The 16594-nt window shown below is 34.6% G+C and overlaps 1 protein-coding gene across 4 annotated transcripts in view; it reads left to right on the top strand.

Moving 5' to 3' along the window:
• The window catches only part of LOC128220314 (calpain-5-like), an 89719-nt gene extending 74876 nt beyond the window's left edge, over positions 1-14843 (top strand). For all 4 annotated transcript variants that reach the window (XM_052928669.1, XM_052928672.1, XM_052928671.1 and 1 more), the window contains 12 exons: positions 2381-2552; positions 3525-3656; positions 4409-4611; positions 5468-5651; positions 6491-6681; positions 7164-7241; positions 7944-8121; positions 8798-8911; positions 9161-9357; positions 9713-9840; positions 12016-12152; positions 12435-14843. In XM_052928669.1, coding sequence (XP_052784629.1) covers positions 2382-2552; positions 3525-3656; positions 4409-4611; positions 5468-5651; positions 6491-6681; positions 7164-7241; positions 7944-8121; positions 8798-8911; positions 9161-9357; positions 9713-9840; positions 12016-12152; positions 12435-12629 — 1908 coding nt within the window. In that variant the 5' untranslated portion in view covers position 2381 and the 3' untranslated portion in view covers positions 12630-14843. The remainder of the gene's footprint in view (positions 1-2380; positions 2553-3524; positions 3657-4408; positions 4612-5467; positions 5652-6490; positions 6682-7163; positions 7242-7943; positions 8122-8797; positions 8912-9160; positions 9358-9712; positions 9841-12015; positions 12153-12434) is intronic.
• The last annotated feature ends 1751 nt before the right edge of the window (positions 14844-16594 follow it).

Here is a 16594-nt window from a genome sequence, read left to right as displayed (position 1 = left end):
GTTACACCACCTCTAACGTAAAAAGTTGGACCGCCCCTGGTAAAATATTTGTTTTATTTATCACGAGCTTGGCATTTTTGTTAAAAATCTAATTAAGAATAAATCTAAATTAATCAGCAAGTTTCTCTACAGGAAAGACATTAGCCATAACATAAAAACCAATTATAGTTCTTGGAAATGTATTTATTCCTATCAGTTTTCAGAAGAGATAAGCAATCGTCAGAAACATAAAACGTACAGATACCATCTGCTTATGAAAGTTTTGTAAAATCTGCCAGAATGAAAGGTAAAACTGGGCGAAATTCTGCAGACATTCAGAAAGTTCCGGCCAGGTTTTGTTTCATAAGAAGGTGGAGTGAAAAAAATAAAGACGCACTCTTACTCCCTTACGAGATTTACCACAATTAATAATTGTGTTTTAATAGTCCAAAAAGTATGAATAAATGTCGAAAACTGAGTCTAATTTGAAAGGAATGAGTATAAAACACGGTATTTCTACCTTATGAGACTGGAGTAGACCACAGGAAATCTTTTAGCATTCACCAATCATTTAATATTTTTTGCGCTTTTTTCTATTAAATACACGGTTATGATCTTGTTATAAGGTTTATAAGGTTTGTCAGTCAAAAATGATGTTTGTCATACAAGTGTTAGTACTGTTTTTGAAAAAGAGTGTCAATTTAACCAGTTTATCGCCATGGATAAACAACGATAAAAAACAATCTCACAATCAACACATTAACTACAAAACACGTGCACGCACACACGCAGACACACGCGCAGGCTAGCACGCACACGCAGGTTAGCACGCACACGCAGGCACATGCGCGCACACACACGCACACACACACACACACACACACAAACACGCACGCACGCACGCACGCACGCACACAGTCAATTTAAGAGAAAGGCGTTCTGACTTTCATATGCATAATTTAACTTTCTACGCCAAATAATATTGTAAATGCCGGACGATACACCTAAATATAAGAAAACCGGCACATCAAATCAATATTGATAGTATGACTACTTCTTGAAATTGCTATCTTTTTATTTTGACATAATTCATTTTGCAACAAAAAACACACCAATAGCGTTTTAAAACGGACCCGTATTTCTTTGAAAGGTCCGAACGTTACCAATAACTGCAAGATTAAGTTTGGGCAATACTTGAGAATGTCAGCCCAAGAGCGAGGGCATAAAATTATCCTCAAATTAGGTTAAAACCCTTTTCCAAACTGAAAAAAATCATACTTACATGTATATGAGGTAACCTTTTGCATTTTCATGATGACAGGGAAGCATTAAGTCCCCATTTACAGAAACTAGGATATTTGCATAATAAACAAATTTTGTGATGTATTATATGATGATTACATCTTATGTTTTGTATCAACCGAGCATTTAACAAAAGCAACAAAGACACGATTGTGTACTACATCTTGGCTGTATACAGCAGAGGAAGACCTTCGTGCCAACATTTGCTACATTTCACATTTTATTACTCTCACTTCTGTGTGAGATTTTGTCTGCAGTATTTTGTGGTGCAATTTTTCACAGGTATACGTTTCTTAAGTTCCGTAAATTAAGATAATTAGTTTAATTATGATTGATCTAGCTTTATGATTCGGAAAAATTAAATTGGCGTTGTTTATAATCTTGTAAGTACCTTTTATTGTTTTATTTTCTGAAAATGTGTATAAATTTATTCCGGAAATATGTCGATGCAACCGGTTGTAATCCGGAATTTGACATACAAAAAAACAACACTATTGTAACCGCAATGCTCTATCAGATGTCGACCTGAAAATTCGATTTTTCCTGCTAAACTTTGCATTTCTTTTCAATGTATTCAACATGTTCGGAATATTTGCCTGTAACCCATGAAACCATAATGTGAGAAGGGTTACACAATTCGAAGCTCTCATTTTATTGGCCGGTTTCTGGCGCTTATTGTGCAAAAAGTTTATCTCTAATCCTTAATTGAGTCACATTAATGAACTTTTGACCGAAAGTCTGACGTCACAATTAGAAAAAAGCACCATTCAGACTCCTATTGTTTTTGAATGTGCGTATGTTGTCATCAATCATGTTTGTGTTTGCTGTCTTTCCCTGTGGTAATATAGTCTTGGCGTTAGAAAACTCGTATATATTTACTTTTGTACAGTTTGGTTGTTTATTTAGATGTTTATTTGTATTCATTTCAAATCTATTTTCATTATATTTTCAATCCCAAATATTGAATATTTGGCTAGTTTCATTTGTTTTTTATTGTTCTGTCTGTCATTACTTGTACATTTTAGACAGCTAGTAGAAAATATATCATTGATATTGAACACTCTCCTATCATACCAATGTTCAACCGTTCTCTTTTCAGTATGGGGCTGTTCGAAACAAATCATCCTTTCAAAGGCCAGGTGTTCAAGGATATTAGAAGCAAATGTATAAAAGCCGGCTCCCTTTTCAAAGACCCTACATTTCCGCCCACTGGCTCCTCGATTTACTACAGTAAATCATGTCCGGCTGATATTGTTTGGAAAAGACCAGGGGTAGGTATTAAGTATTCAAGTAGTGAATTTTAAAAAGCATTGATATCCATTTATATATTGTTAACAAACCAGTCGAAGATTTATCATATCCATAAGACGTCTTACAAAATATATTTATTATTCTATAATAATTGCTAAGGATTCGTTAAACATGCATAAACACCAATCGCTCTAATGTTGGTTAAACAGAAGCGTTTTATTGGCATTTTATTTCGCAAATGAGAATCTAATCAAAAGCAGCTAATGCCAACTCTAACTGCTGGCTTTTGTCTGTAAACAATAAATCAAATTGTTTATATTCTGATTGTGCATGTATTAATATCAGTACTGCTAATCAGAGTAAGAAAACACGTCACTTTAAGGAGTTTTACACGTATGCAATATTTAAGATTTGTTTGTATTTTAACGATGCAGTCCGTGGCAAAAAAATTGAACATGACGGAATTTCGTAGAACGATGCAATGAGATGCTGAGATTTTGGCCGAGAATTGTATCATTAAAATACAAGCAAATCTAAAACATTGCACACGTGTAGAAGTAGAAAATAGCACAGTCGTTTTTAAGCTAAGAAATATTTTCATGTATTTTCTGTCAAAAAGTTATTTAGAAATTACTTGTTTGTTTACATCGGTAGTGATCCGGGGTGACTCAAGTAAGAACCACAGTGGCTTGATGACAAAGGCTCATTAAAGTCACATGTTTCATATTACAGTATAGGGTATTTTTTTTTTTCAAATCTCATTTTATGTTTATGGCAATGTATTATATTGATGATATACATGTTCAAGTATGTATAAAATATAATTTTGGCTAGTTGATTTTTTTTTATTGTGACTTTAATGAGCCTTTGTCATCAAGCCATTGTGGTAAGAACCCTTTAAAGTCACGTGATTCCTCACCCTGCATTGTGTATTTGTTTTATATACTGTTTTTATCCTGACAAAAGCCGATATGTTACAATTACAATTACAGGACCTTGTATCCAATCCAAAGTTTTTCGAAGCCGGAGTCAGTGCTGACGACTTTTCCCAGGGGTCGCTTGGCAACTGCTGGTTCGTGGCCGCGTGTGCTTGTTTGGCTGAGGACTCCAAACTCTGGAGAAAGGTTTGCAGAGACAATCCATTCGGAATTCCTTGGCCATTTTCCATCGAAAACTACCCCGGATCTATGCTGGCATATCCGAAGAAATAGTTTGTGAAATTTTAAATAATAGAATTAATTAAATGCAGGCTTTTAACGTGTATTTTGTATATTTAAGTTTAAAATAATTGCCAGTTAAGAGTATTTTTGCATTAACAATTAAGATCCCCATGAGTAAATTCAAAATGTTTTACTTCTGAATTGGAACAACTACGCAATCTTCTGGCAGCTTAGTTAAATGTAAAAAATTCTGATATGTTAATTCGAAGTTGTTTTCGAAAAGGGCCGAGGTGTTCCGAATGGGGACAATCATGTTAACGCATTTACGGTCGAAAGCTTTTTCAGGGACCATCGTATTAACTCAATTAGGGTGTGATAACTTATTTAGGGACCACCTTATCAACGCATCTGGGTTAGGATACATTTTTCAGGGACTATATTTGGTTATTATTGGGTATAATGCATTAAGGGACAATCTTATTTACGAATGTAGGGTATGATAGCTCATTTTGCAAATCGATATATATACAGTAGTCATTTGATCTATTTAAAAAAGTCAGCTTTATTTGCTAGATTTGGTTTGATTTATTTTGTTTTGCAAGTAATATAACAACTTATAGCTGACATTCTCTCTGTATTTATCAGGATTTCCTGGGCCGACGATACTTGTAGGTATCGTTTTATACTATAGAAGAAACATGGTTATCACGTTCCAGATAATTCCTGACTCTGAAGACCAAGAATGGGGCGAGAAGAATAAGTACGCCGGCATATTTCACTTCAAATTCTGGCGATGTGGTACCTGGGTGGATGTTGTCATAGATGACTACCTGCCTACTAGGGGCGGGAGGCTTATCTTTGTACATTCCAATACTAGGAATGAGTTCTGGTCAGCTCTCTTGGAAAAGGCTTACGCTAAGTGAGTTACATCTTTGTCAACGGTGTAGAAATTTGTTTTGGTCATTGACAAAACTTAGCATACAGTCGAACCTCGTTGTCTCGAACTCCCAGAGATCGGTGAAAATACCTCGAGCCAGTAATATTTCTAGACAAACAGGAATGCTAAGATTCAGTTTAGAAAAATCGGCTATTTACATTTAGTTTGAGCCAACGAGTTCGGGCCAATGGGTGGTGGTTGTGTAAGTAGTTTATACTCCGGGCCCCGGTGTGAGCACATTGAAGGGTCCCAGAGTGACAGTTCAACCACCGCACACCTATCCTGGGCAGACTATCAGGCGGTTAACCAGTACTAGGTGCCTTCACCTCTGCAAGAAACTGACAACTTCTGTACATGACAGGGGCAGTGGTACAGTGCGAATGGTCGTATAAAGGATTTCATAACCAATCACCACAGAAGTGACCTAGTCCTCCCGGGAATCGAACCCGGTTGTGCGATTCAGAGTCCAACGCTCTACCGATTGAGCTCACCGGGCGGACTAGAGCCAATGGGGTTCGACTGTATGGCTTATGTAAAAGCTTAGGATGCATTTAACATAGCTGCTGGCAATGAATGGTCTTGGTAAAAACGAAATCTTGTTTGGATTTTGGAAATACGAATAAATGCAAACTGCCGCCCTGATTATTTTTTTTAAGTCATTGAGTGCATTATTTACAATAACAAGTTAACAACTATGGCTTTTTATTTTGATAATTTACCAAAATGCATTATAAACGACGATTTTTTTATTCCAGAAATGTTTATACTTTAAATTGTTCTATTTTAACTACTGCCGAACCTGTCAATGATGATAAACATATGCGAGTGTTTTTTTTAGGCTTGCCGGAGACTATGAATCTCTCGTGGCTGGTAATGCGAAGGATGCCCTTGTTGACATGACAGGAGGGGTCGGAGAACGAATAGACCTTCACGATTATACCACGGCAGAACAAAGAAAAGACCTCTTCAGAATTCTCAAACATTCGAAAGAAAACCACTCCCTAATGAGTGCTTCTATTGCAGTATGTAGTCTTGTAAAACAGTTTATTGACATTGTATTCATTTAAGGAATGAATTGCGTAATTGATGTCATTATCTTGGTATGAACGCAGTTTGGCTGGATAAAGTGTGTGGAGTTTGAATGACCCCATGCGTACATTTTAAATTTACCAGCCCGACTGCGTTCATATCCCCGATTATTACATCAATCACGCACTTCATTACTTCTATTTTCACCGATTTTTCATTATTTCTTTCCAGAATTGTTAAAAAATACTTAGTTTTGATTCAGAAAACCTTACAGTAATTATTTCACGCCAACTCTGTAAATGGAACGACCCGACCGTTGCCGGAAACAGTTTATCATATGATATGGAGGCATAATTACGCGTGAAAAAGTTATCATTCCATATTAAATAAGTTAAATCACTTTTTAACGTAAAATTGAAACGGGAATGACAATAATACAGTAAGCAAATTATTAATTACCACTTTTAAATGTGCTGATAATAGTTTTTCGTGGCCTCCTGAAACAATATAGTAAGACATAAAAACAAGAAGATAAACAGTTTTCAATTTATATTCGCGATCCGAACCTTTCTGAAGATGTTGCGTTCATCGAAAAATATTTGCAGTTGCTGAAAGCCGTTCATTTATGGTGTAAATATTGTAGTGTAAGACGTAAAGATAATAAACTTTTTTTTATCATTTTAACGTATCAAATAATATAACAACAAAGTTGTTGTTTAAATCTTTTAATAATGTCATGACAATGCCTATAAGTAATACATGTAAAAACTGGTATTAGTTTAAGTTTTCGCTTTCATTAGTTTTACAAATAATAAATGACATGTGTTGCTAGGCAACAGCTAATGACATGGAAGCAGAATTAGCCTGTGGGCTGGTGAAAGGCCACGCCTACAGTGTTACGGCGGTGAAGAAGATCAAACTTGGCACGGGGTTGTTTTCAGTATTTGCAAGAGACCACCTACAGATGGTCCGCTGTAGAAACCCCTGGGGCGGAACGGAGTGGAAGGGAGCCTGGAGCGATGGGTAGGTTTCATTATCTTTAAATAGTTAATATAAACATTATTACTTATGTTGTGTTTATATTGAGTGGTGATTGTTTAGTCCTGGTTTGTTGGCAGTATTAAAGGCATGACAATGCCCTGCTGTGCATCTTCTTCTAATTGCACTAATGTCACAGTAGGGGCCACTTTCCTGTATTTTTGGTTATTGGTTCAGGGCCATTTAGGGTCCATTTCAATGATAAAACCTCCAAAATTAAAACCTCCAAAACTGCACAGCAGGATGCTCAGATCGTAGATCTGATAAGACAATTAAGACTTTAGATTATGATCAATACACAGAGGTTGTGTACAGTACACGTTTTTTGTTTGGGTTTTTTAGGGTGGGGGGGGGGGAGCATTTATAGAAGGATTAAACTAGGCCTTTAAGTATATCTACTGGGCTTGTCTCTAGAAATTAAGAATTCTTATTGATTTCAAGGGAATTGTATGTGATCTTTACTGCAGTTCTGCTGAATGGAAGAAAGTCAGCGATAGCCAGAAGAAAGAGCTTGGTCTAACGTTTGACGACAACGGAGAATTTTGGTGAGTACTGACGTGATAGACACGGTTTTGGTAATGATAATTACATGGATTTCTTTTTTCCCCTCCTTTAAAAGAATGTAAATAACAAAGATATTGAATCAGAACTCAAAATACATGAACAATTGCATGAAATAACAGTTTTAACAGTTTTAATATGCTATTTACATGTACTTATAGTATAGCTCAATGAGTTTTGATTAAACGTTTTAAACCTTGCCGAAATTAAACACAAGATTCTATTCAGAGACTTTTTGTGCACAGTAATATACTATACATAATGAAATGAAACGAAATGCAAGGAGATTGATACTTTTCCTCAGATTATTATAGTTATTAAGTCAGTTAACATAATTAAGTATGTAAAAATGCACAATACCTTTTGATCAAACCAAAGCAATGACACATTACGGACCACATATATTCGATCAATGCCCTATACGGACAGTCGTTATAGTGTCACTGCATTTCGTATTTATCCAGTAATAGGCACAGTTTTCGGACCCCCCCCCCCCCCCCCCCCCTCAATATTTTCATTTCATAGGCTGGCACCCGACTCTTACTGAGTACTTTTTCGGTGTCCTGAAAATGTTCTCATATGTAGACATATCCTCGCAAGCGTTTATGTACCAGATAGTTGTTGATCATGTAGATGTGCTTGCGAAATGAACCTCATTTCGCTGATGAATTGATTTCAATTTGCAGGATGTCGTACGAAGACTTTTGCCAGTACTTCACCAGCATGGACGTATGCCACATGATCAACCGGTCATTCTTCTCCATACAGAAGACGTGGCGGGAGGACAAGTTCAGAGGACAGTGGCGTCTACCTGACCGCTGCGGGGGATGCGGCAACCATTCCACTTTTCTCCAAAACCCGCAAGTAAGAAATGCCGATGCTTTTACCAACACGCCAGATGGTAGATTATCGACAAGTTTTTTTTAAACTGACACTCTTATTCAATATCAATACATACACATGTATAACACACATATATTTTGATTGATAAACCTTTCACTACTTACTTAATAATGCATTTATGGTAACTATTAATTACTGATATCAAGATTGTAACCGTGTATTTAACAGCTGAAAACGCAAAAAGATAAATGATTGGTTAATGCTAAAAGATTTACTGTGATCTTCTATAATCTCAAATGGTAGAAATACTGTGTTTTATGCACATTTTTTTTTCAAATTAGAATAGGTATCTTTCGTTAGAACCATTGTTTTCGACATTTATTCATCTTTTGTGAAATAATAAAACAAAAGTATTAATTGTGGTAAATCTTATGTGGGAGTAAGAGTGATTCTTTAACTGTTAATAGACTAAGATGCAAAAGACTGTGCAGGAATTTCACAAACTCTGATATTCGCGAGTTTTCGTGAATCATTTCGATTGCGAATTTAAAACCTTTCAAAACACTGATATTCAAATGACAGCAGAGAATCAAATCATGGTGACATTTTTTTTTTAAACTTCGTGTAATTGGTCAACGCATATAGTATACAGTTATCCAGGGAACCGTTGTTACACGTGTGCTGTCACTTGTTTCAGTACATCTTTGACATCACCAGTGACGAAGATGAACTTATGATTTCCCTGGAACAGAAGGACAAACGTGTAGACAAGGGAAAAGATAACTACACAATAGGATTTTCTGTGTACAAGGTGATTGCTCCGAGATATTGAAATAACTTAATATGAGTTTCATTTCATATATATATATATATATATATATGTATTTATGTATTAACTTTTTGAATCCAGACCCTATTGAGACATATTAAGTATATTTTTAATTGCTAGAACTATTAGGAATTGTTTCAAAAGTAACGTTAATAATAAAAAAATATCGTATTACTATTATGAAATAGTAAATTCATTGTTTTGCAATTTTCACAACCAAATAATTTTCAGTCTGATGTAAATCGGAAGTACCGAATGCACGACAGATTGGAACGAGTATCATCCGGGCCTTTCGTCCTATCCCGTAGTGTATTCAGTCGAGTTAAATTCACTAGAGGGCGCTACTGTATCGTTCCTTCAACCTTTGATCCAGGCAAATGTGGAGAATATGTGTTGAGGATGTACGCAAGCAACCAATTAAATCTCACGTAGGTTTCGTTTAGTACATTATTCAACACATCAAGTCTTATACGCCTTTATAACAATATGCAACAAAACAAGTGTTATGTATGTTTATCATTTGGAAAGAGGAAGACTGCACATAACTAAAAACGTATATGTTTTATCGAACAAAAATGCTACTTGTCCTTTATATGTTGAATAAAAATGTTTTAAAGTTTAGCTTGAGCTTTGAGGAAGCATTTTAAAAAGTGTTCTTACAATTTATATTCAATAATTGTAGTAAAACTTATGAAGTAACGAAAACATTTTCACCAGTGGTTGACGTGAGCTAAGAATGAAAAGTCCCAAAAACATAACAATGACTTTCCTATCATTTCCCAGCGAGTTGTTACACGACGAGCCGATGCCTGGCAAGTGTTGCTGCTTCACAAGAAAGAGGTCGCAAATAGCTGCCACTCAGATCACCCTGGTTAAGGCAGAAGGTCTCGAACCGCAAGACGCAGGGAAAAGTAAGTTTAAGGATTAATGTACAATTAAATAGTATAGAGAATGTGTACCGATGTCAGCAAGTGGAAACGGAACACAGTTCTAACCCTGGTAAATTCAGATGGTAGACGCAGGACATAAGGGGATAGAAAAACGTTCTTTGAGGAAAGCATACTTAGTTTAAGCGGTCACAGGTCGCAGCTACCCTGACATCTTAGACTAGATCTTTCTTTCAAACAGGTGTTAAGCATTTTGGGAAAATAAAGTACAGATCGAAATATATTCGTAGTATTTTTCAATTTTCACATTTAACACTTATTAATATTACATGTGTTTAGAGGTAACAAGAAACATGAAGTATAAGGCACTTTAAATACAACATATACTGTTATTATATGACCTTTGAATAGATGGTATGTATCATGTGTCCAGACAGCCTCAGAAGGAAAGTATAATCATATCCACTGCTTTTGTTTCATTTGATATTAATATAGAATTTAATTCCACATGTATTACTCCTTGAATGTTTCAAGGTTTGGATACATTGTATTTATTCTATATTAATTTTATCATAATCATTAAATGTAAATAATAGACGCAAGTAATGGGCTTAGTTGATTATGAAGCTAGCATGCATAGCACATTGGATAAAAAAAAAAACGAAATGTAAGAGTTGGCATATTAGAAATAAATTTTCATATAATGAAACACTTGTCATTGAATATGATCTGATATTCTCAGTATCAGCTGCGCCTCGATCAATATGACTTATCCATTGAATATCAGATCAAATTCAGTGACTCACTAGCCAATGATTTTATAATAATAACCAAACGCTATGATTAGGAATGTTATGAATAAAACAAGCTTTGCATATATGAGATGTTTACACATTCATTGAAGATCGATTATAAATTATGTGGGTTATTCTGACTTATCATGATACCATTTGTAAGAAGTTTCAATACTCACCAAACAAAAACAAACATGAGGAGACTTTTCTTATCATTCAGAAATGTTCAATCTAATAAGTGTGACCTTTTCTATCAGGTAAGATCACCAATACACCGGACACAATTTTCTTGTGTTTATCTATTATAACATATTTTTCTGACGTGCTCTGTTACATAGCCCTTTCGATTTGGTAATGTCTATGTTTGGAAGAAGAAACACCAAGCTGTTTAATATTGTTCAACTTCGAGCTGTTCGTTATTGACAATTTAATTCTGTTCCGTCTTGGTTCACCAAATACAATATTTTTATCTTTCAACATTAACATCCAGCTTCCATTTATCACAATAGTCAACACAATTGTTCAATAAAAATACCAGTTCATTTTCAGGTTTAGCGTCAACATCATCATCAGCATTACTTTTAGCAGCACAGGGGTTATCATTGCTAAAAATGTTCCAAATCATTTAAAAACAACGAGAACAATACAGGATATACATTTCCCCCTTGTCTAACACCATTACTACATTGATAAGACTGCAGTCTTGATATTTAGCAATACACATGACTTGATAGTATTGGACATATTTTTCTGACATTCAACAATTTACCATTGCTATTATAATTGTCTGATTTTTGCCCAGAGGCTCATTCCCCATACGTAATCAAGGGCTTTTCTGAAGTCAAGTATTAGTGCTTCAGCTAGGCCTAAATAGCAGGCTGGGGCACACTGCTGCTTTTTTCCAGCAGCCTGCTGCCTTTTAACAACACTATGTCGTGCCATTTCGTTTGACAGAGTCAATTAAAATGATTAAGCATAAAAATAATAAACATACATAATTTTACACTAAAGTAAAGATATTGATAACAAACTATAAGTATCAAAACAAGTGACAAAACGTACACAATTAGAATCGATCATTGGCCCAATTATGGCTCATTCAATCTGCATCAAATCCCCTTTCTGACCTAGAACCCTGCCCTTTTCAAATCCTGTTTGGAGCACTGAAGTTTCAATCATTATGTATCAACCATCGTTGCAATTCTTAATGCTGTCGAGATCCTTTTGTCTTATGCTTACAGCACTTGTCAGTTTTTCACGTATGATGTCCACATTAAATCCTTTGATTATACATGAACTTTTTAAATACAGAATTAAAAATCCATCTATATTTAGAAAAATATATTGTTAAACCAACAATTATTTGATTGAAAGATACTAATTGTTTACTTATTGTGTGTTACAGCTGCAGACCCATACTGTATCGTAAAATACGAAGGTGGCTCGATAGAAAACAACTACAAGGAGGACACGCTGAACCCGGAATGGAATGACCGGGTCACGCTGTACCGTAAAGACCCGTACAAAGACGTCATCATAGAGGTGGGTTGTCATGTTATTTATGTTTTTTTTCTATATTTCGTCTTAGAGAGCTTGCATGGTTTTGAGGGTAAAATGTTGCGGCGAGAATTACACATGCACATAGCGCATGAATAATCTTTGCTTTGTTCGTTTAACTCTTGCAATTTTATTCAGTATACAAGGATGAACGTTTAATTCAAGGATTACGATATATGCATTTTGTATTTTATTTTTAATTTATTATTTTAATGATAAATCTCAGATATTTCACGCTTTATATATTAAATAAATCACTTATTTCAGGTTTGGAACCATAACATTATCAAAGACCAGTTGATGGGTATTTGCACGTTACCTATGGAGAAACCCCACCAGTACACTGGTGGAAATGTCATCAAGGGGTACAACCTGTTTACGAAAGGGAAAGAAGGACCCGTGCAAAAACCTGGCAGACTCTGGCTCAAAGTGTACCATACTGATAACATGGCTGTGGTGTAGAAGTCAAATAACATTAGTAGCAAATAATTAGGGAAATATACTCGTCTTTGTGTCATATAAACTGTATCTTATTCTTAGCGGTTAACATTGAACCATTCATATCTCCAAGCATAAAACAATTAGATTGGATATGCGTTGATGCCTTACCTATAACTTGATACTGATCAATTTAAATAGTTTACTTATTTTTTGGTAAATAATAATGCGCTTAAGTATGATAAAACACTAAGAGTGACATTAACTTTCATTTATTTGCATAATTAAATGTGTTGTATCAGCAACATACATGTACATCATATGGGATTGTGCAAGTGTAATGTTTTTCCTCATCGGGGTCGGGAGAAATATGACAGGCCGGGCGAGACTTCCATCCAGGAAATAGTTTTTGCCCTGAAAAATTTCAAAAGATATTTTACGATGCAGAGAACGTCCACAGCACGAGGTTTTTTAATATTTCCTTGTCCTTGTGTGTCATGTCCAGACCAACTGTATTTGTCCGCCACCCAACCGCCGTTAGGCCAAAACCTTGGTGTGCATAATTGAAATGTCTCTTTGATGGTGCTTGAACTTTTGTGTTCTGCTTCTGTTTGGTTTTTATACGTTTTGTTGAAGATTCTATGAAAATAGTATATTTTTGGATAAGAATATATCGAGTTATAAGCGATGATAAGACGTGCATTTATATTTTTTGAAATATTTAGAGAAAGTATTTAATTGGGATCTTCATGTATTTTTGTACCTCCTTACTCATATGAATGTTAGCAAATATCATGTATTCATCAATTTCAAACAGCTAGCTTGCTTTTAATAAACCATTAGATTAGATGTGTAGGATGCAATAAACCTGATTCATTTAAAAAGAAATAGTGATTTCCTGTTTAACACTTGCTATTCATGCAAAGAATAGTTTGATATTGTTCAAATAAACATTGTCATCAGTAAAAATCATTAGCGTTCTTACATATTTGTAATTCCCTCCAAATTTGTATATTTCCCTTTCCCCATATTTAAGTTTTTCCAACACAGAGTTTGATATTATTAATTTATTGCATTTGTGTCGTCAAAATGTCTTAACATAATTATTTGATTTTTGTATTTTAAGTTCTCGCTTAAGGATCTGCGCTATTTCCTAGTGATATCAATGTTATTTCCATATTAATAATTGTAATGAATTCCTGCGTTATAAAACCATTTATTATACAAGCACATGATTTTAATGAATATAGTACTTTCATAACATTAATCATTTTACAATAAAATGATCCTCACATTACTAGTCTTCTGTTTGTCTGTGATAAACATTTCAAGTGCGTTTGTTAAGTGCCAAATCATCTTTATTTATTGAAGCCATCCGATATCAAATCTATACCGTGTTATTTTATAAAATCTCGGATAATTACGAAAATAACATGTCTGTTAACCCTATATTTATCGTAAGTAGTACCTTGGCTTAAGACAATGTTTGTTCATCACAAATATGTAAGCTATAAGATGAAATACAACTTCAATACTACGTTATAAACTTGAATTGGAATCGAACATGAACATACTTCTCAAACGTTGATGCTAAAAGCTAGTTTACACACAGGCATTTGATAGGTATGAACTCTTAATTTGGTGGCATATGACCTGTAAAACATATAGTGACATATAACCTTAAATTAACTATGTATTTCTGCAGTTTTCTGACATTTTCAAACTGTCATAATGCATAGTTATTTTATGCTAGATAGTTTACAGTTATGTTTCTGACCGTATTAGGCCTTTGATAAATCTAATAAAAAATAAATTAATTAATGCCACTAAATGTTTTAAAGGTCAAATGAAACCAAGGCAAAAGTTCATTCCTATCAAATGATTGTGTTCTGTACTTGCTCATGGCGTTACTCGTGAAACCCATTCAGATAAATCCGACGTTCTAATACTTTGTGTCGGTGACTTAAAATGACATTATGATATTACCTTTTCTGTAAGGATTGTCTTTGATTATTGTTGTTAACATGTTTTGATCAACATTTGTTTTGTTTCTCATTTTATCTCTTGTTCTGTGATCTTTGTGTTAGGTTTTTGTTCTGCTCATCAATGATCATGATTTTCAAATTTTGTTGTCATAAAAAGTGAAATGCATTTTTGTACTTATATATGTGATTGGGTAAGTCAAGCTATTGCAATTATTTAAACCTTGTATCTATGCTAATAAATTAAAGCTGCTTCTTAAGCTTATTGTATCTATCTTAAATGAGGTCGTCCTAAACCAAGCTGAGATAACTCTGCCGAGAAAGTGGCGAACATAAACTACTTTTCCAATGAGCTCTATTTCCCCTGACCGTTCCAAGGCTGATGAAAACTCGACCAAATGACTGTTATTCCAATAAACTTGTGTTTCCTGACCGTTCCAGGACTAAAGTAATCTAGTCCGGGGTAGGGGTGAATTTAACCACCTCCGATTCTAGTGAACTCGCGTTCCCCTGACTGTTTTAAAACTGATAATCTCGGCCGAGGTAGGGATGAGCATAAATCCCTATTCCAGTGAACTCGTATTTACCTGACCGTTCCAAGACTGAACTAATCTCTGCCGAGGTTGGGTTGAACATAAATCCCTATTCCAGAGAATTCGAGTTTCCCTGACCGTTCCATGACTGGAGTAATCTCTGCCGAGGTGATCACAAACTGCTATTCCAGCGACCTCGTGTTTTCCTTACACATACATTTCAAGTATTAAAGATCACAAGTGATACAATAGCCTATCAGAAATTGTGTTACAAAACATAATAATAGACAAACATGTGACAAATAGGTGACTCAATTAAATATAATACAGAAATTTATTATTGAGACCATTGAACTTAAATATAAACTATATGATATTTAATCATGAGGACTAAGTAATTAAGCAGATGCTAATGTGTAGTCTGAAAGTGTTGGAGTGTTGACAAGGGGTCGGGGTATGAGTCAGATTTAAAATGCCGACTGGGTTTTGTCACGACCTACATGATCATAAACGAAGCTAAGCAGAGTTTTAGTGGTGTAATGTATTCTTCAAGTGAACAGCACATGGGGACCGCAACAGCAACCCAAACTCGAGACTGAAAGGACATAGAAATTGTTACACTGTACTAGCAAGAAAGATATCCATTCCTATGAGAAGTGGATACGAAGAGTTTAACAAGTGGTGATGCATCATATGAGAGTAATGCTGATGAAGCTATATAGATTGGTGAAAATGTTGTAGCTGGAGTGGTTGGCAAAACTATGAAAGAATTCACGTTTTGAAAGAAAAACGCCGTTGTGCTAAAGAATGTAAAAGCTGGGGTCAACAGTGATGGTGAAATACTATGTGTTGCAGTTTGTTTACTTTAAGTAAAAAAAATGCAATATAACCAACATAAAAACTTTTGTGAAAATTCATATGTAAATTGAACAGGATATTGACTGATTCCAATATTTTTTGGGTTATGGTTTAATCCGAAAATCACATTGCATACAACACTATGTTTCTTTACTTTTGATATGTTATACTATCATATTTTATCAATTCAATATAGTTAATCCGGTGATTTTGTTGAAAATCTTAACAAAGTTATTGGCCAATTTTTATAAATTATCTTTTATCTATTTTTTACCGCAAAATAAACACATTTCACATAATACAATGTTTCTATCCTTGATGTATGTTATACTGCAATATAATATATATTAGATAGAGTAATTCTGGAAATTGTATTACAAAATTTGACTAAGTCATTGACAAATTCCAGAATTTCTCATTTTTATTAAATTTTAAACATATTTTTCACTTTACAATGTTTCTTAACTTAAGGTATGCTATACAGTACTTTAACTTATTTTAAATACAATAGTACTGGTAATTGTATTGCAACAATTGACACAGTTCTTAGTAAAATTCAGATATTCTCATTTTCATTTATTGTTTTAAACCTTTTTCACCAAAAGTCACATAACAC

Source organism: Mya arenaria, chromosome 15 (assembly GCF_026914265.1).
Source record: "Mya arenaria isolate MELC-2E11 chromosome 15, ASM2691426v1".
In the NCBI taxonomy this organism is placed as follows: Eukaryota; Metazoa; Mollusca; class Bivalvia; order Myida; family Myidae; genus Mya; species Mya arenaria.
The sequence above is the reverse complement of the archived record's forward strand: the minus strand, read 5'-3'. Positions and strand labels throughout refer to the sequence as shown.